The sequence below is a fragment of the Muscardinus avellanarius genome, assembly GCF_963383645.1.
Source record: "Muscardinus avellanarius genome assembly, chromosome: 15".
Classification (NCBI taxonomy): Eukaryota; Metazoa; Chordata; class Mammalia; order Rodentia; family Gliridae; genus Muscardinus; species Muscardinus avellanarius.
In genome coordinates this window covers 15,296,054-15,313,575 of record NC_137801.1, presented here as the reverse complement: position 1 = coordinate 15,313,575, position 17,522 = coordinate 15,296,054, and the positions used below count along the sequence as shown (strand labels likewise).

The 17,522-nt window shown below is 49.3% G+C and overlaps 1 protein-coding gene across 1 annotated transcript; it reads right to left on the bottom strand.

Annotated features, from left to right (window-relative positions):
* Window positions 1-13,366: 13,366 nt before the first annotated feature.
* RHOB (ras homolog family member B) lies at window positions 13,367-13,957 on the bottom strand (the record flags this gene model as incomplete). The annotated part of the gene is made up of 1 exon (XM_080711226.1): window positions 13,367-13,957. The coding sequence occupies one exon, from the start codon at window positions 13,955-13,957 to the stop codon at window positions 13,367-13,369; it is 591 nt and encodes a 196-aa protein (XP_080567352.1).
* Between the last annotated feature and the right edge of the window lie 3,565 nt (window positions 13,958-17,522).

Below are 17,522 nucleotides of genomic sequence, written 5' to 3'. Positions count from 1 at the left end.
CAGCCTCAGTATAACTTAGCATGGCCCTCAACCATTTAGTGAGAACTTGTTTCCAAATAAAAAATAAAATAAGGCTGGAGTGTATCTCAGAGGTAGAATGCCCTGGTTTCCATCACCAGCACCACACACAAACCAAAAAAAAAAGAGGAAGAGGAATCAGAAGATGCAGGTCTGCATGTGTGTTTACATGTACATGCATACACAAGTTTTCAGTCTCCTCCATGTGATGTCCTGCATCAGCTTGACCCCACTGTCAAGGTCATAACCAGATGCAACTCCTTGACCTTGGACCTCCAGAACCATGATCCAGATAAACCTCTGTCCTTATAACGCACCCAGGCTATGGTACTGTATGATAGCAACAGAAAATGGACTCAGACAACCACCCACCCTACTTGAGAGGCCAAGGAAAGTCTGCCCATAGGGAGGGGTATTTGTCCCAAGGCCTGAAATGGCCACACCCCAACTGTACCACAAAGTCTCAGAGAAGCTGGGTGTGGTGGTACACGCTTGTAATCCGCGCACTTGGGAGGCTGAGACAGGAGGATCGCACAGGTTCGAAGCCAGCCTCAGCTACTTAGTGAGGCTCTCAGCAACTTAGTGAGACCCTGTTTCCAAATAAAATATAAAAAAATAGGTCTGGGAGTATAGCCCAGAGGTAGAAAAGCCCCTGGGTTCCATCCACCCCCAGTACCACAAAAAGAAAAAAAAAAGTCTCAGAGAAGCAGCCTCTCTCTCTCTCTCTCTCTCTCTCTCTCTCTCTCTCTCTCTCTCTCTCATGAAGAATCCAACTGTGGTGGTGCTCACTTGTAATCAGGAGCATCACAAGTTCAAGGTCAACTTAGAAAGACCCTTAGCAACTTAGTAAGAACTTGTTTCAACATTTAAAAAAAAAGGCCGGGCGTGGTGGCGCACGCTTGTAATCCCCGCGCTTGGGAGGCAGAGACAGGAGGATCGTGCAGGTTCGAAGCCAGCCGCGCGCGCTGGCTCAGGAGACCCTGTTTCCAAATGAAAATGTAAAAATAGGTCTGGGAGTGTAGCCCGGAGGTAGAAGGGCTTCCAGGAACCCCAGTACCACCAAAAAAAAAAAAAAAAGGGTTGAGGATGTCTCCTGGAGGTAGAATGCCCAGTTCAATCTACAGTACCCACCTCCTTGTCCCCAAAAAAGAGAATGAGAAAGGCAGGAAGTTTTTGAGAAGAGCTCTCAGGTCTGGATGTGAGCTCTGTGCCCACTCTCCTGATCTCATCCCAAACCTGCCTGTTCACCAGGCTCATGAAGCCCTAGCACCCATCACCAGCCACACACACACTGGGGCAGCTCACGAGATGGATGATGGAGAGTTAGGAGGCTTTACAATCACCAGGCCTGGAGGTCCAGATAGGAGCTGGCTCAGATCCCATGAGTAGACCCTGAGCCTGTCTTCCTCTAGGAGGGAGCCATGAAAACATTTTCATCAGGGCCTGAATCCACTCTGGGTCCTGACCCGGCCTCTGGCCCTCCAGTCCCTGGACCACTAGAATCTAAATGACTCATCCACCACCCTCCAGGAAGCAAGATCAGATCCATCCAGTTCCAGCCCCTGTGAACTCCAATAGCATCTTAACCCTCAGCCCAGTGAGGGAGGGGCCTGACAAACATCAGTATTTGAAGAGTATGAGTCAGGCGCCGGCTCGGAGAGCCAGCCCAGACACTCGGTTCCAGCCCAAGCTCAAAAACCAGACCTGCTGCTTGCTTCTAAACAGGGTTAAGTAAACGGCTGATCTCACCCTCTATGGTGGACCACAGAGCTCAGGCTGCGCATCTCTGGAGATCACCAGGCCTCAGACCCCAGCATCTGGCCCAGATTCCCCAGAACTCAGAATCTGGCACAGTTGCGTGGATTCAGTCTTCTATTTCCAAGTCGCTTGGAAAGAACCTACTACAATGAATCAGGAACCATAAATTCTCTGTACAGCCCCCGTCCCCAACTCTCCAAGACACTGTCCAGATCCTGTCAAGGTTCAGCGTACCAAGAAGAGTTCAAGGTCAGCTTTATGAAAAGGCTGGAAAAAAAAAAAACCCGTGGGAATCTTGAGTATGGAGGGGTTAATCTTGAGTGAAATTTTCTATACTGCCCTCCTATCTGCTTTAGCCCCTGACAATATGATGTGTTGTTCTTACTACACAGAAAGTTAAAAAAAAAAAAAATTGGAGCCAACCCCGAACAAAGGCCTCTTCTCTGGTCAAATCCTGCAGTGTAATTAAGCGTGGCTTCTAGCTTCCGGGCCAGGAGAACCAGTTTGCCCAGGTGCAGAGCGATTACCGGCTCACCTGGAGTAGGTTTGATGAACTCCTGCAGAAATGGAGCTCTGGACTCTGTCTCGTGGAGGCAGTGTGGTCAGATGACCATCTTTGTTTTCCTGTGTCACGGTGGCATCTGATGGTGTTGCTGGGCTGTAAAAGCCCTTAGCACCTGTGCTTGTGACGGCCAGGTGAAACTGGCCAGGCCCTCTGCAGCCTTCTGCCTTGGCGGCGTACTCCCGTATGACTCATTGGCTCAGCAGTCTGGTACGGTGCCAGCTCAGGCTTCTGCTAAAGACTTTTGAGCACCATCCTCCCAGGGAGAAAGCCAGCTGAGACTTGTTTCTCGGGTTACAAATGCAGCCATTAAGTTCTGGGCCTCAGAAGTGTGGATCTTGCATGGACAAGATTAAGGATCCTTTTAGCACACATTTCTGGATCACTTAAGGACAGTGAGCATTTCCCCAGCATTCACTGTACCTGGACCAATCATCAACTCTCCTCCTATCTGTGGCCAGGTGAGGCTGGACCGGCCAGGTGAGACTGCCCCGGCCAGCGCGCTCCTTATCATGACACATTGGGTCAACAGACTCTGCGGTTCCCAAACCCCTTCCCCTCTGCACTGATGAAACTCAGTTTCTGCTGCCACCTCCTCCAGGACCTGAGTGGGGGGTGCTACTCCCCTGGATCAACTAACCAAATTCATCCTATGCAGTTCTTAGAATCTGAGTTCATCCAGGGCTCTCTGAATCCAAGATGTGATGCAATAATTTAGCAGGTTGTAAGCACCTACTGTGTGCCAGCCCTGAGCTAGATGCTGACGTTGCAGAAGGGAATATATGAGCCAGGCGTGGTGGCACACATCTCCAAATCCTAATACATGGGAGGCTGAGACAGGACGATTACAGGTTTGAGGCCAGCCTCAGTAATTTAGCGAGGCCCTCCACAACTTATCAAGACCTTGATTCAAAACAAAAAATAAATAAATAAATAAAAATAGGAGTAGGAATGTAGCTCAGAGTTTTAATGCCCCTAGGTTCATCCCCAGTAACCCCCCCCCAAAAAAAAGTGAATGCTGATAGTTGAAAAAGTCCTCCATAAACAAAAGAGCTGTCATGATTACACACTCAAGTATTCAACAAAATCCATCCCACTTCTACTGGGAGCTTAAGATGCTGAGATGCATCCACTCGAGGCAAGGTAATCAAGACTTATTGAGGACTTAGAAGGAGCTAGGCACTATGCCAGATACTTGGTCTGGTCTTGTTCAATCTTTGAAATCATTTTGCAAATGAAGAGCCTGAAGCAGTAGAGGGTAGAAATAATTGGCCCAAGAATGAACAGATAGCGATTGGCAGAGCAGGGCTCCTGCCTACGATCCTTGATTTTTTTTTTTTTTTCTGATAAATGTCTGCAGTGGGAAAATATGAAGCAAGACAAGGGGCTGGCACCAGGAGGTGCAGGGAGATGCTCCTCCAGCTCTTCCTTAGGCCCCCAGCAAACTCCCGAAACCTGGATCACTTTCATCACCAGCTAAGAATGAGAGGCTTACACACACCCAGGGACGCTCATGGCCTCTACTGCTGCTGTCTCTGGGCCTCTTCTCCACCCAGAATTCTCTTGGTTTGCTGGTGGGACTGTTCACCAGCTGGTCACCATGTCATGTAAAGAGATCAGATCATGTCAGCCTGGGAGAAAATTCTTGGCTTTCTGAGCCCAGTTGGTACTTCTCTCGTTTTGAGTTATTTATACATACATTGCATTTCATCTTTATTTAGTTCTTTCAGATTTGGCAGGTGACCAACTGTATAATCTGTAATTTCTACCATTACCTATGAAGTTAAAACTCTGAACCATTCTCCCCTGTCATAGCTAAAGCTTCCTCGGAGAATGCAGGTAACATACATTGATGTTATCTTGTACAAAAATCTGGGTCTTCATTAGACCTACCATCCTAGACATCCTTGGAGAATATTTGTAGACACAAGATTGTGCAACTCAAAGGAAGGCGGATGGATGAATCTTCCCGTTTACAGAGTCCGCCTGATTCTTTGACCAAATATCCGAATTTTCCATATTTGGCCATGACTGAAGAGTGTATATTTTACAAGTGATTTTTTTAGCACTCACATAAATAATTCTTTTTATACTGCCAGAGTCTCATTTAAAACTTTCTATCATTAAATGGCAAATGCATTCCTGGATCCTTGCGAGGAGGTGCCTCTAGAAGGTTTTGATTGTTTATCCAAAGGTCAAACAAGCTCTGGAACTAAAGGGAAATCATCATTAACACAGTGATGAGACTTGCTATTTGTAACATGAGTTTCTTTCCTTTCCAGGATTGAAGACAGAAGAAAAATAACTCCAAAGGACAGCCGACAGCCAGAGGGCAGAGATAACGCAGTCATAAAACTCCAGGGCCTGCTTCTGTAGCCCTCAGAACTATACTTTCAGATCACAGCATCTAAATGAAAAAGGTGGGCCAGGCATGCCAAGCTTCCAACCAGAATTCAAAACAATGCCTGGCTTCATCTGCCACTTCGAAGCTCAGCCCCCAGGGTCAGACGCTGAGCCATCCAGGTGGTCCTGCAGCCCGGGAGTGTACTGCTACTGTCTACTTACCCCAGGATCACTAGGACCGTCTCCCGAGGGACTTGCTGGATCAGCATGCTGTACATTTTTGCTAGGGGTGGGATACAGAAACAAATGTTTCTTCCATTTGTCAGTGCCCAAAGCCTGGCCTTAAAGGAGTTCCCTGGACTCAGGAATCTTCCATGTAGCTCTGCTATTCTTTAACTCCTCTGCCTCTCATTGCCCGCAGCAGCTGTCACCTCCTCTTAGAAGCTGGTTCTTCCTAAATCTCTGTCCTTTCTTTAATGAATACATTCAGCCACTGTTTATTGAGGTTCTAGTCTATTTCAGGCCCTGTGCTGGACATTAGTTACCGCAGTGAATGGGTACACAGGACATCCCCTCTTGTCTTGAAGTTTATGGCATTGCTTACAATCAGCCTCCTCTTACTCCTTGTTGTTTCCAAATCACCACAGCCCTTCTTCAAGCCTTGGTAGTTTCTCCTAGAATCCATTGGCCTGGGCAGCCCACCTTCCACACATCTAGAATGTGTTCAGAAAGAAGGAACGAGGCCCCCCATTTGCTGCCTCCTAAGTCTACTTTCTTCAGCCATAGTTCCGACCCCAGGGTTGGCTTCTTCTTAGTATAAGAAAGGGAAATGATTTTTTTTTTCTATCAAAGGTACAAGATCACATAGAAACTGGCCGGCTTTGGCTTTGTAACTGTAGCTTAGGTATGCGCGTTGTAATTTTGGGGCACTAGTCTATATGTCCCCCACCCCCCACCCCCAGGGATGTATTGGTTTTGAGTTTCTTCTTGTGTAAAATCTATCCAATATAAACTAGCCAGCCAGATTCAATTGTAAAAGCCATCCTCCAGCCAATAGGGGATTTACATAGCGGCCTTCATGGTGGGGAATAAAAGGCTGAGAGGAATGACCACCCAGTGTGCTGGCTGTGCCAATTTTACAGTGGCTCTCCCACCCTTCTGCACAGAAAGAAACTGCCTTGCCAAGTTACTTTCCATTTCATGAGTTTTATTTGCGGCTTCCTTAAAATCTGTTTCTAACATTAAGAAGGTTGATCTGATACCGTCAGATTCAGGGTGATTCCTCTCATCCATACTGATTGTGGCCTTTCTGCATGAGCGGAACAGGGCGCCATGGTTTAATTCTGTACAGAAAAAAATATAGAGATTGTAATATAAAAGGTTTAGAAGGACAGCGATCACCTGCAAAGATACCTAGCATTCAACAGTGTAGAAAGCCAAACCCAATAGGCCCTTCTGGTACCCTCTCCCCAAATCTGTCCAGCGTTCATTATTCTTATCTTAAATAATGGCATCCTCCTCCTCAAAGTCATCCAGGTATGAACTCCAGAGTTCACCCGGTGCCTCCCACTCAGAGTCCCACACCTTCTGCTCCCCAATGTGTTTTCTACCCACTCCAGACTCTCCACGCCATGACTGGATGCAGGATCCCCCGTCGCTACCCAAGCAGAGCAAAGTCCTGCTCAGTGTCCTTCCCGCCTCTGGTCCCCATCCATCCCTACCCTCTTCTACACAGCAGTCAGGGTTACCTTTCTCAAATTGTAATCCCACTGTAGGTGCAGGAGTGTCCTCTGAGAGCCAGACTGCCTGGATTCAAATCTCTAGGACTTCTGTGACCCCAAGGAAGTTGCTTCCTTTCTCTGTGACTCAGTTTCCTCATCAGTACAATACAGAGAACACACCGACCTAGAGCTGCCGCAGAGATTTCCACTGGCTGCTCCTGAAATGGCTCCCAAGGAGCTCACCACTGGTTGTGCGTCCCACGTGCAATCCCCTCCTGCTGAGTGTGAGCTGGACCCTATTCCTTGCCTCTAATACATAGAACACAGCAAAAAGTGATGGGGCGTCGCTTTCACGATGAGGTTATAAGAACTGTGCCTCCTGTGTTGCCAGGCTCTCTCGGGCCCACCTCTCTGGCTTGCTCCGATGAAGCCTGCAGCCCTGTTGTGAGCCGCCCACGGCCAAGGATCTGAGGTCAGCCCCAGCCACTGAGAACCTGAATCCTGCCAGCAGCCACACCAGCAGGCTTGGGAACAGATCCTTCCCCAGGTAAGCCTTGAGATAAATCCAGCCCCAGCCATTAGAGAAACCCTGAACCAGAAGATCCAGCTAAGCTGTACCCGAATCCCTGATCTATACAAACCGTAATGCTGTTGTCAGCCGCTGGATGCTGGAGAAATTTGTTATGCAGCAATAAGTAATGAATAAAAGGCGGGTTAGAGAAAATAACACAGACAAACGGCTAGGACAATGTACACAACCAATCTTGGCTATCTTCCTCGTTATTATTTATTTGGACATAGTGCTAGACAGAAAACTCTAGGAGGAGAGAGGTAATGTCTATTTACCTACCACACTCCAATCTCCTAGTGTGGTACTAAACCCAGAGTCTTTTTGTCCATAATAAATATTTGTTAAGGAATAAATGGAGGCCCTCCAAGGGCTGCCAAGAGTTAGAGGAGTTGTCTGAGGGTCCAGGTCTTCCCTCCAGCCAGAAGAGGGACTAAGTAAAGTAGGAAGGACCCAACAAACTAGGGTACCAGGTCCCTCTGTGATCTAACCTTCCCCTTGAGCCCACGGCATATGTTTCCCAGGAGCACAGTTATCACAAAGCTAGCCCACAACAACACCGTCATCACCCACCTTCTCTTCTGACCTGCCAGACAGATGCGCCCTGGGTTGTAGACGAAGGGGAGAGGCTGTGTTTTACTTGGCTGCGTATCATCATTTTTCTTGACTGATGAAATATATGCTACATGGACTGGAAGTAGAACACAGTAGAAATGAGTTTTATTCCCCCACAGTCACACCAAAAAAAAGCTGCAGGCATCCTTAGTGCTTGCAGGGCCCCCTCCCATTCCCCAGGACTTCCTCCATCTATGCCTCACCCACTCCTGCGTTTAGAAGCTCAGATACCTCCTCCTCCACCACACCTTCCCCAGTGTGCCAGGCAAACACGGGCACTCTGCCCTGGCTCCTGCCCCGCCCTTGTCTGATGCCTCCCACAGCGCATGCTAAGTTCCAGGCTTGGCAGGTGCTTTTCTGCAACTAACTTCTCGGCTCCCCAGGCTGTTAACCAGCTCCCCAAGGGCCAGGATCTTATTGTTTCTGCACCCCATCTTATCAGAGCTGACAAAGGAGGTGCCAGTGCTGAATGAAGTAGAGAGTGCTGTTTTGTTCTAGAAAGGGGGATGGCAGAAATAACTCTGGAAGGGCATTCAACCTCCTTTTTGCAAAAGAATGTGGGAGAGAAGAGAGTGGTTTATCCTAGAAGAAAAGCTCCCTGGGCCCTCTGTACTCCCTGGAGTAAAAAAGTTGTGCAGGGCACATGTCATCAGTACTGCAGAATCTGATCTATTTTAACCTAGAAACCACCTCCCTCCTCTGCACTTGAAGGACGCTCCCAGCCAGGCCTGGTGGCGCACGCTTGTAATCCCTGCACTTGGGAGGCGGAGACAGGAGGATCGCGCAGGTTCAAAGCCAGCCTCAGCTACTCAGTGAGGCTCTCAGAAACTTAGCGAGACCCTGTTTCCAAATAAAATATAAAAGAGGACTGGGAGTGTACCCCAGAGGTAGAAGGCCCCTGGGTTCTATCCCCAGTACTACCAAAAAAAAAAAAGGACGCTCCCTTATTCTAAGCCAGTTGTTCTCAAAGTGTGACCCCTAAATCATCACCATCATCATCATCATCATCATCAGTAGCAGCAGCAGCAGCACCTAGGACCTTGCTAGAAATTCAAATTCATATACCCCAGCCCCAACCTACTGGATCAGAAACTCTGAGTAAAGGACCACCAATCCCTACTTTAACCAGCCCTCCCTCCATATGATTCTGATTGCACTCAAGTTCTAAAAGCCCTATTCCAAGCCTACTAAAATACATGTGAAAAGAGCCCTAGAAATACAATCCAGACTGATTTAAGAGCATGGGTAAGAGAAGCCGAAACAATGCCCCTGGCTATCAAATGCCCAGGATCCATGATACCACTCCTTACTATTTTCCACGAACCAGTTCAACAGACAAATGAAATGAACTCAACACATTTATTTTAAATGTGCAAAATGAATTTTCATATCCTAAGAGAAACGCCAGATGTTCTACCTCTTTCTCCTAATTGATTTTCCAGCCTACAGCAATCCATCTTTATATTTTCCAGTTGGATCCTAATGTGGCAAGAAGACTATGTTCCGACAGGATTACTGAATGCCGTGCATTTGAAAAGAAGCATACGTCGGGCCGCCACGCATCATCTGGGTGGCTGTCTCCCCAAAATATAAAAACCAGACAGCTGTAAGTACCAGGCAGGAAACCCAGAAAAGGCCCTTTCAGAAGGTTGTTCTCCAAGCTCTCAGCTGGCTGCAGAGCCGAGTCCTGGGCATTCGGCCCAAGCCTGAGCTCTTCCTGGACTCCCTGGTACTGAAGGATTTGCTAGCTGTGAAACCTACAAGTAAACACTGTGTTCAATGGGAAGTTTTGTCTTTAAAATGAAGAGAGAAGTAGGATTTGGGGTGGAGGTGAGTGGGCCCAGAGATGCAAGAAAGAAGCCCAGACAATTCTCCTCTGTCAGCCCATGGACCCCTGCCCAGCTGAGCTGGAGGCCCTGTTACTGCGTATTCAAGGGGGTGAAAGGTCACCTCCAACCAGGTTTCCTTCACTCTGAAAAGCTCTTTGGAGTCTGGGGGAATCCAGGAAAACAGAAGCCTCAGTTTTGGAGCAAACAACTTCAAAAGAAACCTCCCTTTGCCTGGGCCCCGGGTGGGGGAGGAGCAGGTGGAGAGGGTGACCACTAAGTACCAGAAACCCAGAAAGTGCCGATTAAGAAAGCAAAAGCCAGCCGGGCGTGGTGGCACACGCTTGTAATCCCCACGCCTGGGAGGCTGAAACAGGAGGATCACATGGGTTCGAAGCCAGCCTCAGCTATTTATTTAGTGAGGCTTTCAGCAACTTACTGAGACGCTGTTTCCAAATAAAATATAAATGGGTCTGGGAGTATAGCCTGGAGGTAGAAAGCCTCTGGGTTCCACCCCCCAGTACCACCCCCCCCAAAAAAAAGAAACAAAGAAAGAAACAAAGAAAGAAAGAAAGAAAAAGAAAAAGAAAAAGAAAAAGCCATATTTCTTAGGTAGGTAGGAGAGGCTGGAACTCCCTTCTCGGGAAGCTTATGGGACCTGGCAGGTTTGAGCCCTCATGCCGGCAGCAAGATTTTAATGTGGTCTCCCAGTCCAAATCAGACTACTACTGTGTGTGTGTGTGTGTGTGTGTGTGTGTGTGTGTGTGTGAGAGAGAGGGGGGGGGGGAATCCCAGGGGCATTCTGTCTCCAAGCTACATCTCCAATCTTATTTTATTTTTTATTTGGAAACATAGTCTCACTAAACTGTGAAGGGCCTAAGTGGCTAAGGCTGTCCACAAACCTGTGATCCTCTTGTCTCATCCTCCCAAGTACTGGGATTACAAGTGTGCACCACCACCACACCTGGCTGGACCTGCTTCTAAGAACCACTGCAGAAGGCAGCATGTCTGAAATTTTCTCATGATTGAACCTCAGAATGGGTCTGCTCTGACTTTAAATTACCATGCAAGTACTAGATGCTCTAGCTCTAACATGGCCTTTTTAGGTCCTTAGACTAAAGCATTCTAGGTTCCTTCTAGAGACATGTTCTGGTGAAAATGTATTCATGAAAGAACCAGTTGGTTCTTTGAAGTCTCTCCCCCACTTATACCACACAGCTCCAGCCAAATGGTTAAGAACCTACAGTCCCATGGGGTATGGTCTGACCACTAGATCTAGAGTTCCTAGTGTCCACCCTGGCCCACACGTATGATTAACAGCAGCAAAAAATGTCATCTAAATTTAAGATGCAGGGCGGGGACATAGCTCAGTGGTACAACACTTGCCTAATGCCCTGGGTTCAAGAGATTTTATTTTATTGTCCACAGATTTTATTTTATTGTCCATAGGACAATAAAGATGCACCTGTGACAACTTTTCAAGTTTCACTTATTTGGTACTGGGGATTGAATCCAGGGGCATTCTGCCTCTGATCTACAACCCTGCCCGCCCTCTTTCTTGTCTTTTTTTTTTTTTTTTAAAATTTTGAAACAGGGTCTTGCTATGTTGAGGTTGATCTCAAACCTGTAACCCTTCTGTCTCAGCCTTTTAAATCCTGGGAGTACAGGCATGTGCCACCATGCCTGGCTCAAAGTTTTTTTGTTTTTTGTTGTTGTTTGTTTCTGGTGTGTGTGTGTGTGTGTGTGTGTGTGTGTGTGTGTGTGTGTGTTACTGAGGGTTGAACTCAGGGACATTCTACCTCTCCCAACCCAATTTTCTTTTTTTAAACAGGGTCCAAGTTTTAAAGAATGAGAAACAAAGCCCCCAAACAGACTAAGGATCTTCAAGTGTTTTTGCCAGAAATGGAGGCAAAGGCTTGTAATCCCAGTATTTGGGAAGCAGAGACAAGAGAATCCCAGGTTTCAGCCCAGCCTCAGCAACTTAGTGAAACCCTGTTTTCTAAACAAAAAATAGAGTTGGGTGTGGTGACACTCGCTTGTAATCCCAGTACTTGGGAGACGGAAAACAGGAGAATTACAGACTCAAGGATAGTTTTAGCAAGTAATATGACTTTCAGCAACCTACTGAGACCCTGACTCAAAACAATAAAATTGGGCTGGGGGCTGTAGATCAGAGATAGAACATCCCTGGATTCGATCCCTAGTACCACCAATAAATACACACACACACACACACACACACACACACACACACACACACACACACGAGTTTTAAGACTTACAGGTAAAATAAAACCAAGGCCTTTGGCCTCATCTAACTGGATGGAGGATACATGAATTAGGTCAAATGTTTGACTCTGAGTGTCCAAGCAGCCCACTCATCTTTCTCTGGGAATGTGACAGGATCCACCTGGCCTCCCTCAGCCACCTCCCCTCACTTACTGTATTCACTATAGAGGAAATGGAGTTGCTGCCAAAGAAGGGTCTTGCCAAGGAAAATTCTTCCCTTGTCCCAAATTCACAAAGATATTTTTACACACTATGCAACCACAGGAGCCATTTATAAATGTCATCATCATCATAGTCTTTTAATATTTTACATAAAAAACTGTATACACAGCTTATAGAACTTTTATGTAAACATCATAAGCTCACCACTTTGTCATTTGTCAGTTTATTTAAAAAATAAAAAAACAAGACAACAATTTAGTAGAAGTACCACTGGGCTGGGAAGGGAAAAAGGAAATGGGGGCAGGTTTATTCTCTATACAGAGAACATTTCACATAGCTGTCGAGGCTGCCTTGTGAAAAAAAAATAAGTTTAAATAAATCCCAATACTTGTTAACCTTCCGTTATCAAAATATCGTGCATAACCTGCACAAATAAAATCACAAAACAGTGCTGCCACTTTTTTTCAAGAAAATAACGCAAAAATTAGTGGGTTTTCCCCCTCTCCTTATTTTAAAAGTCATCACTTAAAAAAAAAAACATCATAAGTAGATAAGGTTACAGCATACAAGCGTGGTCAGAATGCTACTGTCTTACGCAAATGACAAGTGCGTTAAGTGTCAAACAATGAAACAATTGTGCAAAGAATTCTTTCAACGAAAAGAAGTTTAGCCTTTTTAAATAAATCAACATCCGTTTCTTGGACCGAACAATTTTCACTTGTAGGACAGGCACAAAGTTCGCTTATGGCAAAAACCCCCGCGGCGCGACCCCTTCCTCGGGCTGGTGGCCGGGGGTCGGCAGGAGACTAGACGCTGGGTCTGGAAGCTGCGCCCTCTCAGCTCCGAGTCGACCGCAATGTCTTCCCCAGGGGTCGGAAAGATGGTCAAGTCCAGTTCATGCTTGGATGGGCGCCTGCCAGCCTGGGCTGGAGCTGTTCTAGCGCCCTGGCCACTCCACACTCTGGGCCACCACCATTAAATAACACCATCTTCCCTCCGAAAATAAAATTATATCTATTTATGTAACACCCCTCCCCCGACCTCCCCAGCCCTCCCCTCCCGCAGTTTCCCGGGATCTATGTTACAGACAAGAGGGTAGCACGTGCTCGCTGGTTCTGGGCGAACATCTGATGGGGCGCGGCCACACTCGGGCGCCCCTGAGGACCAGGGGCGGGGCGGGGAGGGCAGGGGGGCGGGCGGGGAGGGTCGAACGTACACACGGCCACTCTCTCCGAGGCCTGGCTCTTTAGAAAACGGCGCTCAGGGGCCCCTTGGCACTCAGCGGGGCGCCCGGGCCGGTGCCACGCCGCTGGACGCGCAGACACTGGGAAGGGGGCGCCCGACGACCGCGCCGATTCTCGGCGCGGCAGCCAGAGCCGCCAGCAGACGCCAGGCGGTCCGGTCGGGGTCCTGGGGGGACGCGGGTCTCCCCCGCTCCCGGCTCGTGGGGGCGGGCCAGGGAGGGGGAGCCGCGCAGGCAGGCGCAGGCGGGAAGGGGCGGCCCTCAGAGCACCTTGCAGCAGTTGATGCAGCCGTTCTGCGAGCCGTAGCGCTTCTGCAGCGCGGCGCGCGTGGCGGTCTCGAAGACCTCGCGCACGCCCTCCTTGGTCTTGGCTGAGCACTCGAGGTAGTCGTAGGCTTGGATGCGCACGGCCATGGCGCGGCCGTCGTCCGTGCGCACGGGTTCCTGCTTCATGCGGGCCAGCTCTGTGCGGACGTGATCGTCGCTGCGCAGGTCTTTCTTGTTGGCCACCAGGATGATGGGCACGTTGGGGCAGAAGTGCTTCACCTCGGGCACCCATTTCTCGGGGATGTTCTCCAGCGAGTCCGGGCTGTCCACCGAGAAGCACATGAGGATGACGTCGGTGTCCGGGTAGGAGAGCGGCCGCAGGCGGTCGTAGTCCTCCTGGCCCGCCGTGTCCCACAGCGCCAGCTCCACCTGCTTGCCGTCCACCTCGATGTCGGCCACATAGTTCTCGAAGACCGTGGGCACGTACACCTCGGGGAACTCGTCCTTACTGAACACGATCAGCAGGCACGTCTTGCCACACGCGCCGTCGCCCACCACCACCAGCTTCTTGCGGATGGCCGCCATGAGCGGGCCGGGCCCGGGCAGCAGGAGGGGGCCCGCGGACGCCTCGCCGCCGTCCCGCTCGCCGCTCACCGCTCACCTCGGGCTGCGCGCCGGGGACGAAGGTCGCTAGCTGCACCCCGGCCCCGCGGTGGCGCGTTCTCTCGGGGCGCTCGGGCTGCCGCGGCGGGGGCGGCGGGGGCGCGGGGGCATAGGGCGCGCCGTGCGTCCCGCCGCGCCGCTCCGGGGCGGTGGCCGCGCTCCTCGCCCGGGCCCGGAGGTTTGGCTTTTGTGCGCGGCGGAGATTCCAGCTGCGGACTCGGCCTAGCTCCCTCCCGGGTCTCTCTAGGCCTCGCGTACCGGGGCGCCGCCGACTACAGCCGGACTGCGGTGGCAGATGCGGGCTGCGGCCCTAGCGCCCGCTATTTAAAGAGTCCGGCCACTTTCTTAATATAGCCGTCCAATGGGAAGCGAGCCGGCTGAGCTCATCGCTGCGGAGCTCCGCTCTCATTGGCCGCCCGCCGCAGCGCGAAGGCGGGGCCGGACGAGCTTGATTGACGGCCCGGGCCGCGGGGCTGGGAGAGGCGGCGACTGGGGAGTCTGCGCGCTGGCGGGCCCTGCGGGGCGCTGTTGCCACCCGCGTCCCCGCCCTCGCCGCAGCTTCTTTCTGCGCGCCGGGCTGGACTGGCCGGCGGGAGCCCCGCGGGGTTTCGGCGAGCAGTTCCGAGACTGGCTGCACTTTATGGGCGATGGCGACTCCCTCCTCTGCCCAGCTTCCTAGCAAACTCCCGGAGGGAGAATCAGGACTTGGGGTAGGGAGGGCGCGGCTCCTTTAACGTGGTTTTGTTTTTAAGTAAACACTCACACTTGCACACTTTTGTTTCCACGCCAAAAGGTTTTTTTCCTTTCTTTTGGAGCCAGCCCTCTTGTGGTTCTCACTGTGCGGCAACCCTAGGCTAACTACAAATTGGGTGGGCCTGAGCCTTTCCCTCCAAGCCCTTACTGCTCACCCTCCTCGTGGCCCCTACTTGGGTCTCTAGGTAAAGATGAAGGGGAGAATTACTGAGAGGCCAGCCTTAGGGCAGTGAGACAATGAAAGGGAAGACCCCAGCCAGTCCCCTTTGAGGTGACTAGCCCGCAGGGAGAGCTGCCCCCAGCTCTGCATAACTAATTCTTCCCTGATCATTAAGCCAGGCAGCTGTCTGAGAGAATCCAAACCTCACTGAGCGAATGAAAAGACTCCAAGCCCAACACGTGGGGTGAGGTGGGGTGGGAGGAGTGGGGCAGCCGGCTCGGGCAGGTGGGGACACAGCAAGTTAGTGTCTGGTACTTGCCTCTAGCCTCCTGACACACATCAGGACTTAATTCGTTCATCCCTTGATCCTGCAGGAGGTAACACCTGGTCTAGAAAGATGTAAGGCAAGCCATTACAATGGACAGAAAAGATGGGGAGGGGAGGGGAGGGGGAGTTGGGGGGGGCTCCCAAAGGAGAAAGGTGGGAAGGAGTGGGACCCTCTAGGAACCGGCAATGGCATAGTGTGGCCAACCTTGAAGAAGAAAGACAGTTAGAATCCAGGTGGGCCCATCATGGAGCCTAATGCACCCACTATGCAGGGGGCTACATCCAGGGTAGAGGAAATGGAGCGCTTCCCGGGTCTTCAGCAGAGAAGAGATCTGCCACATTATAATGAGGCCATTGCCTCCTAACCCTTGTCCTGCTCTAGATTGCAAGTGGCTGGACACCAGGATCTTGTCTCACTCTCCTCAGCATTCTGAATACCTAGCACAGTGCCTGGCCCTGGGCAGGAATCAGTAAATGCTAGGAGCATTGGCCCACACCATGGTCCCAGCCACTGGGGAGGCTGAAGCTGAGGATTGCTGGAACCCAAGAGCTAGGGCATAGTGAGACATGGGGGAGGAGGGGGAGGAGGAGGAGGAGGAGGAAGAGGAGGAGGAGGAGGAGGAGGAGGATTACAACAGTAAATGACTATGGAGAGTTAACCCCAAAGTTCAAGGATTCCACTGAAACTTTCTAGGGCATCCTTACCTCACCTCCAGATTCAGTGTAAACTCTAGATTCCCCCCTCCCCCCTCTCTCTGGTGGTGGTACTGGGATTCCTGGAAACCCTTCTACCTCCGGGTTACACTCCCGGACCCATTTTTATATTTTTATTTGGAAACAGGGGCACTTAAGCCAGCACAGCTGGCTTCGAACCTGCACGATCCTCCTGTCTCAGCCTCCCAAGCACGGGGATTACAAGCGTGCGCCACCACGCCCGGCTAGATTCTCTTTTAACAGTTGTCCGGTCAAACCCATGCAGCCAGCCATACCTGAGTCCCAGCATTTTCACATACAATTCATGTGTTAGGGTCTACATCTCTGTATGGCTCTATGGATATTATTTGACCTCAAATAAAACATTGGTGTGGCTAGTCCCACCTGAAAGAGAACATTTTATTCAAAGACCCCCAAGGGCTATGCTTCCCCAGCACTGGATTAGCTCCACTATCAGGCCCACCTTTTTGTTTTATTTTTATTATTTTCAGACCCCAGGAACTGATTTGTCAGCAGCTAAATTGTTTTGATGGTCATTGGTCTACGGCTTCAGTCTGGATTTTTGCTGTTGCTGCTGTTAGCCTGCTAGAAAAGTCTTATCTACACATATTTTTCTTCTTTTAGTCAAAACTTTTTATGGCTATATTGTTAACATCGTTTTCCTTGGTCTTAATATAGCTTGGGAATCTTGGCTGTGCCCTTAAGCTTCAAAAATTATGAAAATATAAAAACAATTAAAGCTTTGTACCATGTGTTTTTTTAAAAAACTTACATACAAAGAATCAGGAAGAGGGGTAAAATTCACTTGTTTCCTGATTTCCAGACATATTATATGAGGTGTTCCAAGTTCAAATCTCTATCAAAATATCTAAAAATATGCAGTTAGTAAATATGCCAAAACAAACAAATAGACATTCTCCAGCAATTTCTTTTCATAGTATTTTTTTTTTTTTTTTTTTGCGGTACTGGAGATGGAAGCAAGGAACATTCTACCAAGCGACACCCTCAGCCCTATTTTTATTATTCTTTATTTTGAAGCAGGGTCTCACTGAGTTGTAAAGGGCCTCACTAAATAGTAGCTGAGGCTGTCCTCAAACAGATCATCCTGTCTCAGCCTCCCAAATGCTGGGATTACAAGCATGCGCCACCATGCCCGGCTTTCATAGTATTTTTTTTTTTTTAAGCCAGAATACTTTGGCCATACAGAGACTGGCTGCTTCAGGAATGGGACCATTCATAGGATAAACTGTCCCAAACTAGGTGATGTACCCAGGACAATTCTTCCCAGTCCCCTTATCCTTCAAAATGCACTTCCACTGAAAAGTAGCAATGAATTTTAATTCTTCCATGAGACAAATTATTTTAATAATTAATTTTATCAACATATATAGTCATTGTATAACATAACATACCCATACCACTGGGAGAGGAAAATTACATTTCAGAGAAGAGGAGGATATTAATCATTTGCCAGTCTTCAATCTCATGTATTTGGTCTTTGTTCGCTTGTTTATTTTTTCATTTTTATTTTTT